Here is a 19,009-nt window from a genome sequence, read left to right as displayed (position 1 = left end):
CTTGCTATAGTCCAAATGTCTTTTTTTTTCTTCAGGATAAGAAGTTTGTTTTTTCAGATGTTACCATCACATTTATTCAATATTGTAAATGGGAGAACATCATGATTGACAATATCAGTTATCATTAATCATAATGCACAAAATAAAGCAGCAGACTTCCCTGCTACTTAGGAGAAACACTATGCTAATCCCAGCATATTAATTTACTGCTTCTGTGAATACTATTTTATTATTTTCTTTGCAGCATTAGTCCATAGCTGGGGCGAGCTTTAGAAATCAAATCCCCAGTCTCTAAGAAGGGCATTTCATACTCTAAGAACCAACTTCTCTAATACCGAAATGTAGTTTGCAATATTTACCCCCTTAACCATTTCCTCCTCTTCAGTTAGCTGAAGAGCAATTACCATGTCACATAACCTTTTTAACCAGATTAATCTGTGCAGCACCTTTTAAGTTTATAATGCTTCTACAAAAACACCTGACTTAATTCTGAAACTCCTGCTCAGTAATTCCAGAAACAATGTAAAAGACAATATAAAGTTGAACCAAAATATCACATAACATTTAATAATTGCAAATATATTTATTATAATTTACAGGTTAACAGTTATATATACAATATAATTTTATAAAGTCCCAACAAAAACTGGTTACATTTAAATCATTGGATCTGAAGAAGCCAACTTAGAAGTCTTCTAGTCCCCTAACTTCACCTTCCCTAAATTATAAAAAAATAAAATCTGATAGTTTTGATTTCAAGTTAAAGATGAGGAGATGGTGTTATCACATTTCAACACTTAAAGGAAATGTTACTTGTCTGCACAAAGCCTTTCATATGCTACATTGATACATAAAGCACCATTGCAAGACTTAAAGTGTGTAAAATGTTCAACTAAAACTTCCAAGGATTTTAAGACTGAAGTTTTAACTTTGTTCTAATAATTAGGATCTGGACAAACTGGTAAGAATTGTTTTCCCCTTTTCCAACTTTAAAACAGTCCCTTTTGTCCTTCTCATCACTGTCTGATCACTTCTTTTAAAGGAGGGTAGTAAATGGAAGAATTCTTCACCAAGCTTTTACATATTTAGTAGTGAGGTTGGAATCTCAAGAGAACAATTCTCCAAAATCCAGTAAATGTAAAGTGGCAATCGCTTAGTCGTGTCCAACTCTTTGAGACTCCATGGACTGACTGTAGCCTGCCAAGGTCATCTGTCCATGGACTTTTCCAGGCAAGAATACTGGAGTGGGTTACCATTCCATTCTCCAGGGGATCTTCCTGACCCAGGATCAAACCCAGGTCTCCTGCATTGTAGGTGGATTCTTTACCATCTGAGCTACCAGGGAAGCCTAGTAAATGTAAAGATTTCCCATTATTTTCATATATGCAGACGTGCAAGATTTAAAACCCCAAAACACAACCTAAGTCTCTGAAATAAAATAGTATACTTCAGTCTGGTTTTAAAAGAATGCCTGTACATTTTCAGTTTTCTTTTCAAGGCAAGTAATACCTTCTTTCCAACTGACACAGCTGATGCTTGAAACAGCGTTTCCATGGTGTTCCACCAGACTCTATAAATGCATTCCCCATGATTACCTAACATAGAGGGGCACAAACACACTGAAAAAGAGCTCTGCAAAAATCTGACCAACTTTTACGCTGCTGTCCTCTCAGAGCAAACCAAACAGAAATAAAACAATGACCAGGTAGATTATAAACTGAGGTAGTAATCCTGCAAGCACTTCTGACGAAAAACTTGTCCTCGTTCTGAAACAAGTTCAAAATTAAGACGTCATCTATTCTGCTCGTGCGTTCTATTACTTGTAATAGGGGGCATGTGATGTAAAAACAGACCAGTAAGTTGTTGGTTAATATTCCCTCAACCTAAAATATGCACATCATGTAGTGCTAACTAAACCAAACACAGTCAGTCACTGCAGAAACTTCAATTCAAAAGTGAGCTTCAGGATAAAGATATTAAAACTTTCAGTCTGTTAAATCTATAGATCTTTCCTGAAACTATAGGCCTTGCCATTACTTCTCTATTAAAAAAGGACACAATAAACTTGGATGTTGACTGAAGTCTACATTTTACATTTCAAACTGGAAAATTCAGAACTGCCCATTTCCAAGTTTACAGTGTCACCCTGACAAGTTATAAAAGTGACGGTGCTGAGGCATGTTATTAATAACACTGGTTTTGAGAGCATATACAACAAAACCAAATTGCTCTGATATGTCTCCTATTCTTCCTAAGAAAATTCTAAGCTTTTAAATTTAAAAGCAACTATGACACAATTATTACTTTCTGGAGTCTTTTAACAACAATTTCCACCTGTTGAAGACACAAAGAACCACTCAAGTGGGAATTACAATAACATACACAGAACCCTCTCCAAAAAAGAGTTTACAGAGAACTTAAATATATTGGATGTTAAAATTTGGCAGAAATATGCAGCTTCCCCAAAGTAGCAGAAAGTGCTGCACATACAGGTTTTGTGGCAGTCCTTGGAAACATTTCCTAGATAGAGCTTAACCTAGAAATAAAAACCAACCACACATTTTCAACCAGTCATTTTTAGGAAAAAAAAAAAAAAATGACACACGATAATGTACTTTAAGTTGGTCATATATACAAAATTATTTTTCTTAACATTGAAGTAGAAGGGTCAAATTACTGAAATAAAAAAAATATATAGAAAACGTAACAGCCCCATAATTTCAGAATGTTGGGGGGGTGGGGAGAGCCCACCAGAGTTTTTAGACAGGTGCACATAATTTAAATTAGAATGGGAAATGGGCTTTGAACCCTATAAATAGTTTCCCAAGAAAATAAGTTTCCAAAATGCAAAATTACACCTTAAAAGGTCCCCTTTTCACTTCAGCAAGCAAACAAAATTCTAGAACAGATCCAACTAAACAAACAAGGGAGGATTAGAAATCACACCATCTCATCCTTCATTTTCAGGGCCTGGCTTCAAACGTGGACATTTTTGAGTGGGCTATGTTGCAAAACAATATTAAACTAGGTCACTGGATCCAAGCTGCACATCCTCTAAGAAAAAGTTGAAGGACAGCTGCCAATTTTTGTTTTTAAAAGTAACCTCTCAAGTAAGAGGTAGTGTATGCTAGGGCCAGAGGCTGTCAAATCATCTTAATGTTGCTCAAAAACATTAAGTCCTTTGAAACATGTTTGCTGGAGTCTATTAAACATCTTTTCTCTGTGCTCAAATGTCAAGCAGTATCCAATAGCTTCTTCTGTTTCTTGAATTCGTTTCTGGAACCTGCATCCATCCCGTGCAAATTCTTCCCATGGTCCTTTTCGATCCTCATCACCACTTATATAATACTCAGTAACTTCTTCAAGGAAGGTGACCTATAAAGATAAAAGAGTAATTTTAATCTCAAATACAAGAGAAGTAAAGAAAGAAAGAAACAAACTTGTACACTCCTCCAAAATGACAAATATTTCTGAAGTATTTCAGAAATATATTCCTGAATGCTATTATTACAGCACAAAAGTTCACTTCTATTCTTCCTTTTTCAAAAGTCACTTTCCAGTATTTTTCAATTCTTGAATCATAAACATGTAGTAGTATTCTTATATTACTTTTTTATATTAATTACTTTTATAATCAGAACACAGAAGAAAAAGTTACTTAGTAATCAAACTGCAACAAAACATATCTTTAAGGTTATGTTACTATAATAGATGTTGTAGTTAAGATAAAAACCCTCTTTGTATTCTTCATTATGCTATCACCATATATACATGCAACTGTGAATACTGCAATATACATGATCACATGCAAGAGTGACAGTTCCTTTTAATCTCTACTCAATTTCTAATATGGAGAAGGCAATAGCACCCCACTCCAGTACTCTTGCCTGGAGAATCCCCTGGACGGAGGAGCCTGGTGGGCTGCAGTCCATGGGGTCGCTGAGAGTTGGACACGACTGAGAGACTTCACTTTCACTTTTCACTTTCATGCATTGGAGAAGGACATGGCAATCCACTCCAGTATTCCTGCCTGGAGAATCCAAGGGATGGGGGAGCCTGGTGGGCTGCCGTCTATGGGGTCGCACAGAGTCGGACACGACTGAAGTGACTTAGCAGCAGCAGCAATTTCTAATATAGAAATTTCTTTTTAAGATATCAAACACCAAATGTCAAAACTTGTTTTAAAGTACATTCAATACTTACATCAGCTAATTCCACTGTGGCCTGCTACTTTCATTCCCTTTACATCAGGCCAAGGAATACCCCCGAGGACAATTAGTAGATATGTAACACCTTACTAAATATTGCATTCTAGCATTACTCATTCATTGTATCACCAAGATAAATAACATTTATACAGTGGTTACCATATGCCCGGTTCTTTTCAAAGTACTTAACAATTTTCATCTCACTTAATCTCACATACCCTTATAGGGTATGTATTATTATCTTCGTTGTATACATAAGGAAACCAAGGTAAACTGACTCATTCAAATCACACAGCTTCCACGGGTGCAATCAGGATTCCAACTCTGAGCCCGGCTCCACAATCTGCACCATGTTTGCCATTTAATAAAGCATTCCCAGATCTGAAAGCCTCATTCTAAGAATTAGGCACTATCCATTATTCCCATATATCTAAAGAATGGGATGTAGTCAAAGGTTGTAAATAACTTTACCATATTCCAGACATAATCTTTTATAAATGTTGCTTCTAGTGCATAGTAATAGTAACATCTACTTGACTCATCTCATTTTTCACTCAGTGAGCAAGCTAAAAAGAGACATGAGGCTGGGCTGAGATCCCTAAACAAGAGTTATCATTTAAAGGAAAAGCAACTATGAGTTTTATCTACTCACCTCATTTAAACTGTGCAATAATTCATACAATAGCCATTATTACTATTATTACTATAAGTCAGTCAGTCAAAGCCATGAAAGGTCAAGTTACTTCCCAGCTTTGGCTATCTTCCTAAATCTGTTGGCCCTAACCACTCAGGAGTAGAGAACACAGGTCTCCAGATGCCAAGCGCTCATTCCATCGCCTCACTTTGTTTCTTATCTATTCACTAAACAGGCTGTTTTGTCAGGGACCCTTTAAAAATATAGAGGAAAATGTTTAAGACAGCATTAACAAAAGTGTGAACTAAAATCTAATTTTTAATATGCCTTATTTTGCTTCTACAGCTAAGATGTAAGAATACCACCATTTAGGGACATTTTCTACCCTAGGGAGAATTTCAAAGTATTAAGCTGGTCATTTGGAGCCAATGGATTACAGTTCTTTCCACCTGAAACTCTGATGCAGAATTTGAGGTCAATAATTCACCCATGCCTTTCTCTTTCCAAATAAAAGTAAAGGTAACTAAAGAAACTTTTGCTCCACAATAAAAGATAACCTGTCTGTTTGCAGGGATTTCTCTTCAATTAATAATAACCTTAGCTGAATTAAAAAAAAAAAAAAAAGGCAATTCAAAAGATTCCCCAAATAAGGTTACCTTTATAATGTGTTGAAAGAGTAAAATAAATGCTCCATGAAGTTTTAAGACTAGCCTGGGAATAGGAAACAACTACTCAAGAAAACCAAATAAGTGACCATCATAGTTACAAATGATTAACCTATAGTGGGCCAATGATAACTTGGACTGCTATCTTAAGAAAGGGTAATACTATTTTCAGTATTATTTTTGTCAATCAAAATTCCAAATGTCCAGATGTTTTTAATACTGAAACTAATATTTTCTTTCATGGCAAACAACCAGACAAATATGACTTGCTACCTGGTACCATCATCCTTTTGGGTTCTAACAGACAGGAATGAAAACAGTTATCCTGGAACTAGAGCAGTTAACTGTCTGCAAATGACATACCACATTTAATACCACAAAACTCTACTGCTACAATAGGACCTTCTCAATCTCTAGAATTAAATCATGTATACACAGTTTAATTTTTCTGTTCCTTAAAAAAAGTGAAAAGCTGAAACTTGAAGGAAAACAGCCCAGAGCTGCCAGCCCAAAAGAAAACAGCGTCCTCGAGCTAACATCTATACACTGGCACCTTCAATTCAGACAGGAACAGCACTCTACATGAGGGAAAAGGAGAAGTGGTCATTTCTCAACCCAAGTATAAGAGCTTGGAATCTTTCCTTAAAAATATGCACAATTATGGCTCCAGGAAACTCATGCTTTTCCACATCAGAACAGAAAGTACGAATCATCAGGCATGTTAAACAAACCTTTTTTCTCCGGATATGTGTGTGTCTTTCTCCAGAAAGAAACACATCCTGTACCAAGTCTGGACATTTACTTTCTTGGCTCCCTAACAGCTGCCCCTTACAGGAAAGTAAGGTGTGACACTCAGAAATGGGCTCAGATGGCCTCTCTGAGTCAAGACAGCTTTTCCAATTTTTCCCTGCTGTTTGAAAAGGAGCCTTAAAATTTAGAAGGTTGTAGGGGTCGTCAGAATTACAAAAAGAATTCCACAGTTTGAGACTCTCTGCTTCATCTGCACTAGATTCCCAGTCATCATCATCTCCAGAATTATGATCAGGAGACTCTGGAAGGCTTCCAGTCTGGGGAGAATTCCCTAGGTCAGACTTGTCAGACAAATCCTTCTCTGAATCAGAAGGGTTTCCGGGAAGAATTTTGGCAGCAGTCTGAATTGTTGCTGTGAAGTTTTGGGGATTATAAGGATCCACACTATAGAAAGAGTTCCAAAGGTGGAGCCCTTCTGAGTCTTGTTCAAGGTCTGATTCTGAGAATGAGCTATCACTATCAAAACCGTCATCCTCAACGTCTTCGCCCCAATCCTCATCTTCCGAATCAGAACTTGTTTCCAGGTCACTGGCTGCACCCCCCAAAATGTAATCTATCAACTTGTTACTACAGGCTGGTCTGGTAGAAATGGGAAGGTCATCGTCTATGTCTGAAGAGTCAACTACACTTATTTGGTCCTCTCCAAGCTCCTGTCCAGTCTCACAAGATGGAATGCCTCCCGAGAGGCCCTGTCTTTCCAATCCAAAAGGAACTTCTCTAATCAACAATTCTGTTTTCTCCTCAGTGGGTTCCTGGGCGGTTCCGGGAACAGCTCCAGCAGCAGGAACACACTGAGTCGAACTATCTCCGAAATGCTTCGGCTCCATCCGGAGCAGACTGTGCTCCTCCTCTAGGCTGTGGTAGCCATGATCTTGGTCAGGAGTGGGTAAAGCCTGACCCTTGCTGGCCTGCTGAAGGAATTCCAACCGCTTCATGCGGAGATGGTGGATTTCGGGCAGGCCTTCTCTAGAGAGAGGCGGACATCCCTGCCACGAGGCGGGAGCCATCTCTGCGTTGAGCGGTTGGGGATAAGACGGGGCCTCATCCAGGTAGCCGCTCTCTGGGCTCAGCGCCTGGAAATCGACCAGTTCGCAGCTTCCACCACTGCTCTGATAGCTCAGCTCAACCCGGGGCAGGCAGTCCAGATAGGAAGGGTTCAGCAAATAGGAGACGACACTGACATTGCTTAAGCGCTGAACGTTGAGCGGTCCACAGGGTGAAGTGCCAAGCTCCGGGTCGGAAAACAGACTCGCTTGGACACTCCGGGGCACCAGCTCCACTCCCCACAGTGGCTGCTCCAGAAGAAAAGCATGCGCTGCGGGGTCCGAAGCTCCTCCCTTGGCTTTAAGTTCTAATTCCAGATCTGGGGGCGAGCACTGCCAGTGGAGACCCCCCTCTAGCCAGTCAAGGGGACCGGCGGCCGAGTCGGCCGAGGGGTCGAGCCGCATTGAGCTCAGAGCTTTGGGCGCCGAGGGGGCGGCGGGCTCCTCCCGGGCTCTCAGGAGGCCGTAGCCTCCAGCAAAGTCTAGCCATCTGGTGGGGATCATCCCACCGAAAAGCTGGCTCCAGACCAGCAGCTTCTGAAGCAAGCCCGGGAGCGGCGCGAGGAGCTGGGAAAGCAGCTGCATCCAGGAGCTACTCCGGGCCTCGGGCGGGGGGCTGGGAGCCAGCCTTGGGTCGGGTTCCGGGGCTAGCGGTGCGGGGAACCTCGATGTGCCTGGTCGCGAGAGCCGAGGGAAGAAGGAGGGCAGCCGGAAGCGGGGGTCCGGTTCCCGCGAGCCGTCCGCCGCCGGCTCCATCTCCTGTTGTCTGCAGTCTCTCATGGAGGCAGGGACGCGGAGCTCGAGGCCCTACACAGTCTCGGCCTTCCCCTGCGGCGGGGTGGATGCCCCAGGCCGATCCCCGGGCCAGCAGAAAAGCCAAGAAGGAGAGAGGCTCCGGCCGCGGGCAGCGGGCCACAGTACGGAACGGCGGACACAGGACGCGGCGGCCAAGGCGACATCCATCCTGGCGGCGAGAAGGGGTCCTAGTCGGGCCCCCGCCGCTCCACCATAAATAGGAGCCCTTCCGCGGCGGCGGCAGCGGCTTCCTCGGAGGCACGGACCGTGGAGAATCCCCTCAGCAGCGCGACCCCGGAAGGGCTAGTCTGGGAGGGCAAGCGGGTGCAAGCGAAGCTCAAAATGGCCGCAGGGCCAGCGCCGCGGCAGGACCGCTCCAGGCAGGCTGACAAGACGAAGGATGGCGGCCGGATACGCCACCAGCCCCGCGCCGCCTGACGTCACTCGCCGGGCCGGGGGCGGGCCCTTCCGCGCTCTTTCCTGCGGCCGCCGATTGGCCGCGCCCAGGTCCCTGTCCGCTTCCTTACTCTCGGCCGGTTGCGCGCGGGAGGTTGCATCAGCCGGATCCAGGCTTCGCGCGTGCGCACTTGCAGCTCAGCGGTCGCTTAGGAAACCGCCCCTCCGCCGCGGCCCGCCCTCCCCCGCCCCCCCGCCCCCCCGCCCCCCGCCCCCCACCTCGGCCCTCTGGGCCCAAGGGAGCGGCATAGACTGGTGGAGGGGGCCCTGGAACTGGTAATGGCGTGGTACATACTCAAGAGTCCAAGTGTACACGTATGCCTTAGACTTGCATGTATTTATACAACACTGTGGTTCCAGTGTTATTCACTGCTAAGTAGATCATCACCCTAAGATTTAAGTCCAGTAAAAGTTGGGAAATGTGTAAATATATATCTGGTGTTAAAAACACTAATAATGTGGAGTGATTAATGTCTTAAGTGAAAAATGAATCATTATGCATTCCTGCCCGCTCGGTTTTAGGATTTCTAAATAACGGTTTAGCTTTACCTAGGATCCAGCTTTGAGGTCTTTCAGCATCTAACCCACATAAGTCTTTCATAAAAAAATGTGAACTGTTTCTCAAGTGGTGTCCCTGTTAGTTTCTTCAAATGAGGCAAACAGGAGGAAAGAAACGGAGCCCCTAGAACTGTTTACTCTCGTCTTTGCTTCCCCTTCAAGTCGTATTTGTATCCTGAGCCCCTAGAACCATGGGATACAGCACCCAAAGAAGGAAGCACAGAGAATTATCCTTTGAAAAAAATTGTGTGTATCAGAGGGTAAAGAGTCTGACTGCAATGCGGGAGACACGGTTTCGATCCCTGGGTCAGTAAGATCTCCTGGAGAAGGAAATGCGAACCCACCCCAGTATTCTTGCCTGGGAAATCCCATGGACAGAGGAGCATGGCAGGGTTCGCACAGAGTCGGACACGACTGAGCAACTTCACTTTATAATCTTAGTTGCTACATTTGATTCTTGTGAGTTTGATCTTAGTCCATTTCTTTATTTCTAATAAAACTTTTAAATCAACACCTCTTAAGTCAAGTATTTGTTCAGAGGGAATGTAGCAGGTTTGAGCCCTGGAGACAACAGTAAGATCTTTCAGGAACCCAGAGGAAGCCAGCTGCTCCTCTTGCTTTGTTGAGACTGTTCGAAGAATGGCTACTTCTTTCTAGGAAACTAAGAGGTCAGCGATTTCTATGGTTTATCCCTTTTTATCTTATTATCCATATCTCTAGCAATAGCTCACTTACAATTCAGAAAAAATATATTAATAATGGGAGTAAGTTTAATGACAAGAGATCTAGGTATGCAAATTACTCAAAGCTCAGTGGATTGGTGAGTGAACTAAATTTCTAATATCATGCCTTTCCTAGATAGATTAGAGGCACAGACATCAGTTAATATTTGCTATGTATCCACTAAAGATTTTTTCCTCATCATCTGCAGAATAAAGGCTCTGTACAGTCTGTCCTTTTCCTATATTTTTCTAGCCTTCTTTTCAGTAACTTCCCTTCATGCAGGTTTTACTCTAGGAACACTGGATTTGTTTCCTGCCACTATTCAGTTTCTTAGTCAAGAAGGCCCTCACCTCCATGCTTCAAGGTTCAGCTCCAATGTCAACACCTTCTCGAAGTCTCTGCTGACCTTTGCAGTCAGAACTATACCGCTGTACTCCATCAGAGCATGTAACACACTGCTCTGTATATATCCCTGTAAATGTTCTCTCCTGCTGGTCTCTGCTTATTGAGGGCTGTATACCAATACCTCGCACAGTAGTTCCCAAGGTATGATTTGGGCACCCCTGAGGATCCCATTTTAAGACCCTTCCAGAGGGTCCTCAAGGCCAAAATTATTTTCACAATAATACTAAGCTGTTATTTTTCTTTTAAACTTTCCTTTTCTCATGAATATATAGTACACATGTATCTTCTAGAGGGTACATGATATGTGATCTGGCAACAGACTGAATGCAAAAGCAGATGTGAGATCCCAGATGCCTTCTAGTAAGCCAGATATGAAAGACATTTGGGAAAAAATGTAGAATGATGCCACTCTTCTCACTAGACATTTTTTCAAGAAAACAATTTTTTGCTGTTATTTATGTTAACATATAATGGGTTTATATTTTTAAATTAATAAATATTTTAAAAAATCTTCTGGTTTGAGTTCTAAAACAATAATTATAAACAATAATTATAGATATAATTTACATAAACAAAATTCTTTGGGGTCCTCAACAATTCTTAAGAATTGTCCTTGCCAATTCTTAAGGAAGGGATCCCGAGACCAAAACGTTTAGGAACCACTGACCTAGGATGTTGATTGGCACATAATTGGTGACCAATAAATGTTTGTTGAATGAATGGAAGAGTAATAATACTTTAAAATAATAGCATCTTCCTTATGGCCAAGTCTCTTACATTCCACTCAGCTTTGTCACTAACACCACTTGCCTCCCCCCAAATATTCCTTAAAACATCTTGAATGGGCCTTCCTTCCCCATCTAATCATTGGATATATAATTTTTACTCTCCTTACCTTGGAATTTGCTCTAAAGGGAAACAATGGGATCATAAAGTACTGGAAAACTTTAAGAATATGTGACTTTGCCTCGTCAGTCTTGGCAGGAAAATAAAGTATGAGCCACCTCCTGAAGCCCGCTATCAAGCAGGCAGCGGAGGGAAGGCAGCTCTGTCTGCAGAGATAGCACTGTCTTGTCAGGGCTGTGTGCCTGCTGGTGAAGACAAGAAGTCTTTAGACAGGCAAGCTGACTGGCAGTTTGGCCGAAGATAATTTAAACCTCAGTTATATTTATTTTAAAAGATTTTTCAGGGTCTAAGGTAAAGAGTGTGTAGCTTTTCCCTTCATTTTTCAGTCAGTACCACCTCCAAAATTATTTTTCAAGTATCTCACACTCTGGAAATCACCTCCTCTCTCCCGCTCACTGCCTTGAAATCCCTATTCAGCTGCTACCACTGCCCTCGCTAAACCTCCAAACCATCGCAGTTACCACACTTTGTGATTCATCACCCTCCTTCACTCTTTCCTCACCCAATTAAGAATCTCATGATCCAGTATGAAAACTACCCCCATGCAAAGACCCTTCATTCTCATGCTCTTCTCCTACTCCAGTCTTCTTCTCTGGCAAAATTTCAACCCTAGGGAAACCCAACTATCCACTTATTCTGAGCTTACAGTCTTGCCGAGCTTGAGAAAAGCACTCAAACATGCTGACTGACTCACTTTCTATCTGTGATGACAAATTTCATCCATGCTAGGCACTCTTACATAGTTCGTTTTTATTTTTTTGGCCAAGGCATGCAGAATTCTAGTTTCGCAACCAGGGATTGAACCCATCCCCCCTGCAGTGGTGCAGAATCTTTACTGTGCCGCCAGAGAAGTCCCCTTAGATAGTTTCTTAGCAGCTTTGCATCTCCTACACTGAGACTGTTTCACAATGTTCATTCAAATTTCCAGCATTCCCATACGCATTCTTCTCAGCTTATGGACACACCTTATACTTCACTGAGAAGACAGATAAAACAACATAAACAACTTCATTTTTTCACCACCAAATCCACCAATCTTCCTGCATCTGGACCCACTTACTCTGCTTTTGATCCCATTATAAGCAAAGAAGCCTCATGTCCTCTTGAGGAATCTGGCCTCCTTTATCTCCTCTTTCCTATAACACGTAATTTTTTTTCTTAAACTGGTTGAACACTCACATTAACATGTGTTAATATCACCTATCTGAAACAACAAATAACTTCTCCCTAGATACTTGCATCTCTAAGTTTCTACACCACTGCAGCAAAAATTTCTCAAGAGTTGTCTACTCTCACAGCCTCCACTTTCTCTGCACTTATTCTGTATTCAAGCTACTCCAATGTGGGTTTCATCCCCAACACTCATTAAAACAGTTCTTACTGGGACATTCCTGGTGATCCAGCGGTTAAGAATCTTCTTTCAAATGCAGGGGACACAGGCTCCATTCCTGGGTGGGGAATTAAGATCCCATATGCCATGGGGCAACTAAGCCCATACACGTCTCAACTAGTGAGCCCTTGCATCACAACAGGAGAAGTACACTGGCCACAAGAGTCAGTGCAGCAAAAAAACAGACCAGATTTTATCAAGAACACTTTGCCAAATCCAGTTCTCTAACTTGTGGGTTGATGTGTGCACCCCTAAAAGATGTTGAAGTCTTAATCCCCCAGGACCTACAAATGTGACCTTATTTAGAAATATCGTCCTGTATGTTAAGATGAGGTCATGAGGGTGTGCCCAAATCCAGCATGACTATGTCCTTATATAATGGGGAAATCTGCATACACACATGCACACACACACAGGGAGAACCCCATGTGAAAATGGAAGCAGAAACTAGGGTGAGGCATCTACAAGCCAAGGAATGCAAAAGATTACCAGCAAACCACCAGATGCTAGGAAAAGGTGTAGAACAGATTACCTTTCTCAACTCTCAGAAAGAACCAGTCCTATACCTTGATCTTGGACTTCTGCCCTTCAGAACTGAGATTAGTTTCTGCTCTTTAAGCCACCCAGCCTGTGTCCTTTGTTACAGTAGCCCTTTTCTTCAGACTCCCATGACATCATTACCTCGGTGTCCCTACAATTCCAGGAACTCTTTCTCTTCCTCTAAGTGTTGGCTGCATCAGAGCTCAGTCACTTGTTGGTTTGTTTGTTTTTAAGCCTCTCTAATCAGACTCTTGAGAGTCCCTTGGACTGCAAGGAGATCCTGCAAGTCCATCCAAAAGGAGATCAGTCCTGGGTGTTCATTGGAAGGACTGATGCTGAAGCTGAAACTCCAATACTTTGGCTACCTCATGCGAACAGTTGACTCACTGGAAAAGACCCCGATCCTGGGAGGGATTGGGGGCAGGAGGAGAAGGGGACGACAGAGGATGAGATGGCTGGATGGCATCACTGACTCGATGGACATGAGTTTGAGTAAACTCCGGGAGCTGGTGATGGACAGGGAGGCCTGGCGTGCTGCGGTTCATGGGGTCACAAAGAGTCGGACACGACTGAGCGACTGAACTGAATCTAGGTGATCGCATCCAGTTCCACAGCACTAAGTGCCAACTTCCACTTCTAAACTCCAGACCGACTCTTCCCTTGGGCTTCGGATTCCATCATCCTACTTCTCCACTTGGATGTGTGGACATCTCAGACTTACCATGATCAAAATAAAACTCTTGAGATCCGCCAATCGCATCTTCCCCATCCCATAATACCCCTACAGTCCTTTTCACCCAGTTGCCAAGCCCCTAATCTTAGGTGCTAAGTCGCTTCAGTCATGTCTGAGTCTTCGTGACCCTATAGACTGTAACCCGCCAGGCGCCTCTGTCCATGGGATTCTCCAGACAAGAATACTGGAGTGGGTTGCCAAGCCCTTCTCCAGGGGATCTTTCCAACCCAAACCCGCATCTCCTGCATCAGCAGATTCTCTACTGCTGAGCCACCAGGGAAGCCCCCTATCAGTTCTACCTTCAAAATATATCCAGAATTGATCTACTCTGCACCATCCCCATCCTAATGTCACTCCCCTCCTAGACTACTGCTTCCATTCCTGCTTCAAACAGCAACCAGAATGATCTTTGACTACGTACAGTGCTATAATCCTTTTCTCAAAACCTTGTAATGGCATCTCCATCACACTGGGAATGAAATCCAGAGCTCTGATGGACTTTAAGACTCAATTCAAATATCTCCCTGTGACGCCCATTCTCCCTGCCCAGCCCCTCCCCTTTTCCACCTTGTCCAGGACACAGCACTCTAATCACGTTTCCATGTCTGCCTCCCTCGCTGGACGCTGAGTTCCACGAGGACAGGACTCACACCCTTGTTATCTTAGTAGCCATAGTGCTTGGTACCCACTTGACCCAGAGAAGGTCATCCGTGTTGTGTATAGACATATCAGACAAGTCCCAGACCCCAGAATTACCTCCCAACTTAAAATGCTGCCTCACTTTTGAACTTTCAGGTCTAATCTAACCTTTACCTCCCAAACCCTAACAAGTCCAGTTATGTCATTTTTACCACCTCTGTTTGAACTCAGAAAATCCAGTCTCCTGGGCTTGTTTCTCTTCTCCCTGGGCACCCCTCCCCCCACACTCCCTAATTCTCATTCCCACTCCCTCTGGGTGGTTCAGGTTTCTACCCTATTTGGCCAAGAAATTTCCTTAACTAAGACTCTTGCCAGATTCAAGTTCTAACTTTTAAAAAGTCCGTTGGGACTTGCCTAGAACTTCAGTGACATCTCAAAGCTACTTAGAAACACAGAAGGTAGGTTATCACTTACTACTGTTACTACTAAAGGTCCCTTGGAAGCCCCACAAAATTTCCCAGCATGAAATATGACTCCACACTGGAGAGTTTTGAAAACTTCTGAGTAAACTGCTTGAACAAGGGTCACCTCACCTCCAGCTTTCACTTGAGTTCAATTCTGGGCGACGGCTCCACTCTAACAACATAATCGTTGTGTGGCATCTCAAAGGTTGTTTCCTCTCTTATGAAACAGGCTTGGTTAAATATCACTAGGCAGTAAACTTCTTAAAAGCAGAGAACTATCTTCATTTATCTTTGTAATCTTTGTTACCTGGTAGAGAGGGCCCAGTGCACAGCTCCAGGGACCGTATTCTTTGCGATGGAGGCACGCCAGCAGGCAGCAGTGACTGGAGAGCACAGTAAATGTTTGCTGACAGTTAACAAATGAGCCATGCCTACTTTCCAGTATAGTTGTAATGAAAAATGACATGTGTATTAAAACGCTCCAAAACTACCAAGTATTACACTAACTTAAAGGACTGCATTAAACACTGCCTAGAAAAGGGAGCACAGGTTTGGAGTCAAACCTGGGTTCAAATTCTAAAGCCAAGGCTGACTGCCTATGTCCTTAGGCAAATTGCTTAATTGCTCCTGTCTGTAAACTGGGAGATACTACTACTCACCCGATCAAGTTGTTGTAAGCAAAGATTCAGCTGACACATGCATATAAAAGTTATCATTTATGGAACCACTACTAACATTATCATCTTCATCTCATATGTCAGATGTTTTAATCTAAACATTTAAACATGAACAAATCTTGAAAATGATAGTTTTGTTTTTCTAAACATCATTTATTAGAAAATACAATTCCAGAGAAAGTAGGAGATACAAGGACATCTGGGAAGTGGGTACAGTACACAGATCTCTTTAAATCAGGGGCATCGAGGGTCAAAGTAAAATGAGCTACAGGCAAAAAGCCAGTAACACATCTCTGGTCCATTCACCTGGAGAAGTTCCACCTCTGTTCCCCACTCTCCCAGCTCCTGCTCACAGCAGCCAGCTATATTCTTGGCATTTTTACTTTAAAAGTTTATAACTTCCTTGCTGCTCTGTGGCTTTAATCAATGGAGCTTCTTTCTCCAGTTATGGAATGAGTTAACAAAAGGGGAAATTTCTGATCCTTGTTGGAGCTGGGGAGGACAATCCACAGAGTATCCCCATTTAACTCCATTCCCAAATCACTGGACACAGCCACCAATTTAAAAAGTTAACATCAAATTCAAAGTCGCTCCTTTTTTCAATGAAGACAACCCTTTGGAGTAAAGCACACGAGTGAATTTCAAATCCATTTGGTAGGGAATGAGAGTAATAAGAGATCAGAGACCCAGTCCCTCCCTCCCAGCTCAGCTCAATCCAGCCTCCGCACAGCCAAAGAAAATCACAGGAAAAAACCCAGTTTTGATGGGATCCCCCACCCGCACCCCTTGTCTTCAGTTAGGGCATCCCTTTGGCTCCAGAATAATAGGTTTATGGCCCCACAGAATGAAAGAAATTCTTATTAAAAAACATGACAGAAATGGGGTTTGGCAGAGAAGCAGTGACAAAGGAGTGGCAGGTGATGAGGAAAGCTTCCCCGTAGCAGCAGGCAGCCCCGCTGGCGCGTGCAGCCCAGAGCCCCTCCCCGGGGCCAAACCAGCCAGCAGTCTATCCCACCGGAGGAAACGGAAGGGACAGACCTATGGGGGATCACCCCAGCATATTCACAGGGACAACATCATCCCCAGAAAGGCTGAACGAAGGGGCAGAAGAGAGTATTCAAGGCATGTCCTAGCAGAGTAGGGGAAGACCAGAGAAAAACTGCCCCAGACGAGCCCAGGTCCCTGAACACAGGTCCTCTGCAGAACCCCGTCCGGAAGGCCCTTCCTTACACACAGAGGCATCACACTGCTCTCCTTTGGAGGCAAAATCAGACAGGCCCAGCATGCAGGCCTCAGTCAAGCACACCCAGCCCTCCCCGCCCCTCCTGACCTGCCTCAGGGAGGGAGGGTGCTCCCCGAGGGCCCACTGGGCCTCTCCCCAAATAATTCCTATAGATAGAAACACAAAACAACAAACAAAAAACCTAGGGGAAAGTCCAATAAGAACCTTAATCAAAAAAAGTCCAAATAGTCTTCCTCTTTGCCTTCTGAGGCACATGTAAGTCCCTTCTCACAAGGCTTCCTGTCCAGTTAGGACAACATTACTATTTCATTTTTTAAAAATAAAAATAATGATACCCACCCACCCTCCCGCTAAATGCTACTTCTACAGCGCACCTCACACACTTCAAACCAGGCATTGCTCCCTTGACACAAGGTAAACTTAAAACTTTGCTGCAACCTCACAGCCTCCACAGGGCTGCTCATCACAACCAACTCAAATGCCGTCTGCAGAGGAGGGGACAGCAGAGAGCATCTTCACTCTCCCTGCCTCCCACCCTGGAGGCCAGGACGGCAGGGAGGCCCACCGAGGGCCATGCCCCTACCCGAGGAAGGGACGAGTCCTCTCCCCGGCTCTGCCGTGAGCCTGGGGTCCCAGGCCGGGGCTCCGCTGTGTTCATAAGGTCTCAGGACTTCGAGATCCCAATGCAAACCAGCCAGTCTTCTCCTGGGCCAGGTCCAGCTCTCGCAGGCGGATGTGCACCTCCCCAAGGAGAACGTTCTCCCAGAATCCTTGCTCACTCAGCACACTCAGCTGCAGCTCCCGCTGCCGCAGGTCTCCCTTGGGGATTCCATCATACACCAGCTGCAAACGCCACATTGGGAAGGGAGGGAAGCAGTGAGAGAGGGAACATGGAAGGGGGAGACGCTTGTCTGTGGTGGTTCAGGGAATCGCCTGGTGGACCAGTGGCTAAGATTCCATGCGCCCAGTGCAGGGGGCCTGGGTTCAACTCCTAGTCAGGGAACTAGATTTCACTGCCACAACTAAAGACCTCGCATGCCTCAGTGAAGACTGAAAATCCCGTGTGCCACAACTAAGAACTGGCACAGCCAAATAAACAAATAAATACTGGAGGAAAACAAGTGAACCTAACAAAAGAAAAAATGTTCTGGTTAGAAAGATAAAGAAAAAAAAAAAAAAAGAAAGATAAAGAACATTACAGCATGCTAATACATATATATGGAATTTAGAAAGATGGTAACGATAACCCTATATGCAAAACAGAAAAAAAGACACAGAAATACAGAACAGACTTTTGAACTCTTTGGGAGAAGCTGAGGGTGGGATGTTTCAAAAGAACAGCATGTATACTATCTACGGTGAAACAGATCACCAGCCCAGGTGGGATGCATGAGACAAGTGCTCGGGCCTGGTGCACTGGGAAGACTCAGAGGAATCGGGTGGAGAGGGAGGTAGGAGGGGGGATCGGGATGGGGAATACGTGTAAATCTATGGCTGATTCATATCAATGTATGACAAAACCCACTGAAATGTTGTGAAGTAATTAGCCTCCAACTAATAAAAAAAAAAAAAAGCCAAAAAAAATAAAAAAAATAAAAAGTTAAAAAAAAAAAATGTTCTGGTTAAAAAAGAAAGGTAGTTCGTGGTGCTTTGATCTGGCTGAGCCTAAGACCACTTTACCTCCCCAACCAGAGTCCGAGGGAATACAGAAGGCATACAGTACCCAAAGGGACCTTCGAAGAACCCTGTTCTCAGCTCAGGATTCCAGCAAATGAAGGCTCCTCATTATCAGCGAAGGACCAGGAGGCTCCTCCTCCCCACAGACACGCCCAGTTGTGGAATCCCTCCCCTGCTGCTGCTGCTGCTGCTAAGTCGCTTCAGTCCGACTCTGCGCGACCCCATAGACGGCAGCCCACCAGGCTCCCCCATCCCTGGGATTCTCCAGGCAAGAACACTGGAGTAGGTTGCCATTTCCTTCTCCAATCCCTCCCCTAAGTATCAGCAAACTTTTTAACATAAAGGGCCAAATAGGGAATATACTAGGCTCTGTAGGCCATACAGTTTGGTCTACGTCACAGATACTCACCCTACTGCTACAATGTGAAAGCAGCCACAGACAA

At 43.9% G+C, this 19,009-nt stretch overlaps 2 protein-coding genes across 5 annotated transcripts in view; both read right to left on the bottom strand.

The window, feature by feature from the left end:
• Positions 1–558: 558 nt before the first annotated feature.
• On the bottom strand, positions 559–8,700 carry PPP1R15B (protein phosphatase 1 regulatory subunit 15B). 2 transcript variants are annotated; one of them, XM_043484695.1, is made up of 2 exons: positions 7,499–8,700; positions 559–3,375 (listed from the first exon to the last, which is right to left on the bottom strand). In XM_043484695.1, the coding sequence occupies exons 1-2, from the start codon at positions 8,138–8,140 to the stop codon at positions 3,154–3,156; spliced, it is 864 nt and encodes a 287-aa protein (XP_043340630.1). In that variant the 5' UTR covers positions 8,141–8,700; the 3' UTR covers positions 559–3,153. The 2 variants fall into 2 exon arrangements, with proteins under 2 accessions (XP_043340630.1, XP_043340629.1); XM_043484694.1 differs by having other exon boundaries at positions 6,239–8,692.
• A 7,078-nt stretch (positions 8,701–15,778) lies between these two features.
• Positions 15,779–19,009, bottom strand: part of PIK3C2B (phosphatidylinositol-4-phosphate 3-kinase catalytic subunit type 2 beta) — a 66,738-nt gene continuing 63,507 nt past the window's right edge. For 2 of the 3 annotated variants that reach the window (XM_043484690.1, XM_043484691.1), the window contains one exon: positions 15,779–17,732. In XM_043484690.1, the coding sequence (XP_043340625.1) occupies positions 17,544–17,732 (189 nt within the window). In that variant the 3' untranslated portion in view covers positions 15,779–17,543. The remainder of the gene's footprint in view (positions 17,733–19,009) is intronic. The other variant, XM_043484692.1, reaches the window with a different exon arrangement.

The sequence above is a fragment of the Cervus canadensis genome, chromosome 13 (assembly GCF_019320065.1).
Source record: "Cervus canadensis isolate Bull #8, Minnesota chromosome 13, ASM1932006v1, whole genome shotgun sequence".
Taxonomy (NCBI): domain Eukaryota; kingdom Metazoa; phylum Chordata; class Mammalia; order Artiodactyla; family Cervidae; genus Cervus; species Cervus canadensis.
Note: the sequence above shows the minus strand (reverse complement) of the source record. Positions and strands in the feature narration are given on the sequence as shown.

Bases quoted from the DNA above. Each gene is read 5' to 3' on its own strand.
- PPP1R15B (XM_043484694.1), bottom strand. From the start codon at position 8,140: ATGAGAGACTGCAGACAACAGGAGATGGAGCCGGCGGCGGACGGCTCG. The intron at 3,376-6,238 runs GTTTGTTTAACA...TTATCTTTATAG, and splicing joins CACATATCCGGAGAAAAAAG to GTCACCTTCCTTGAAGAAGT.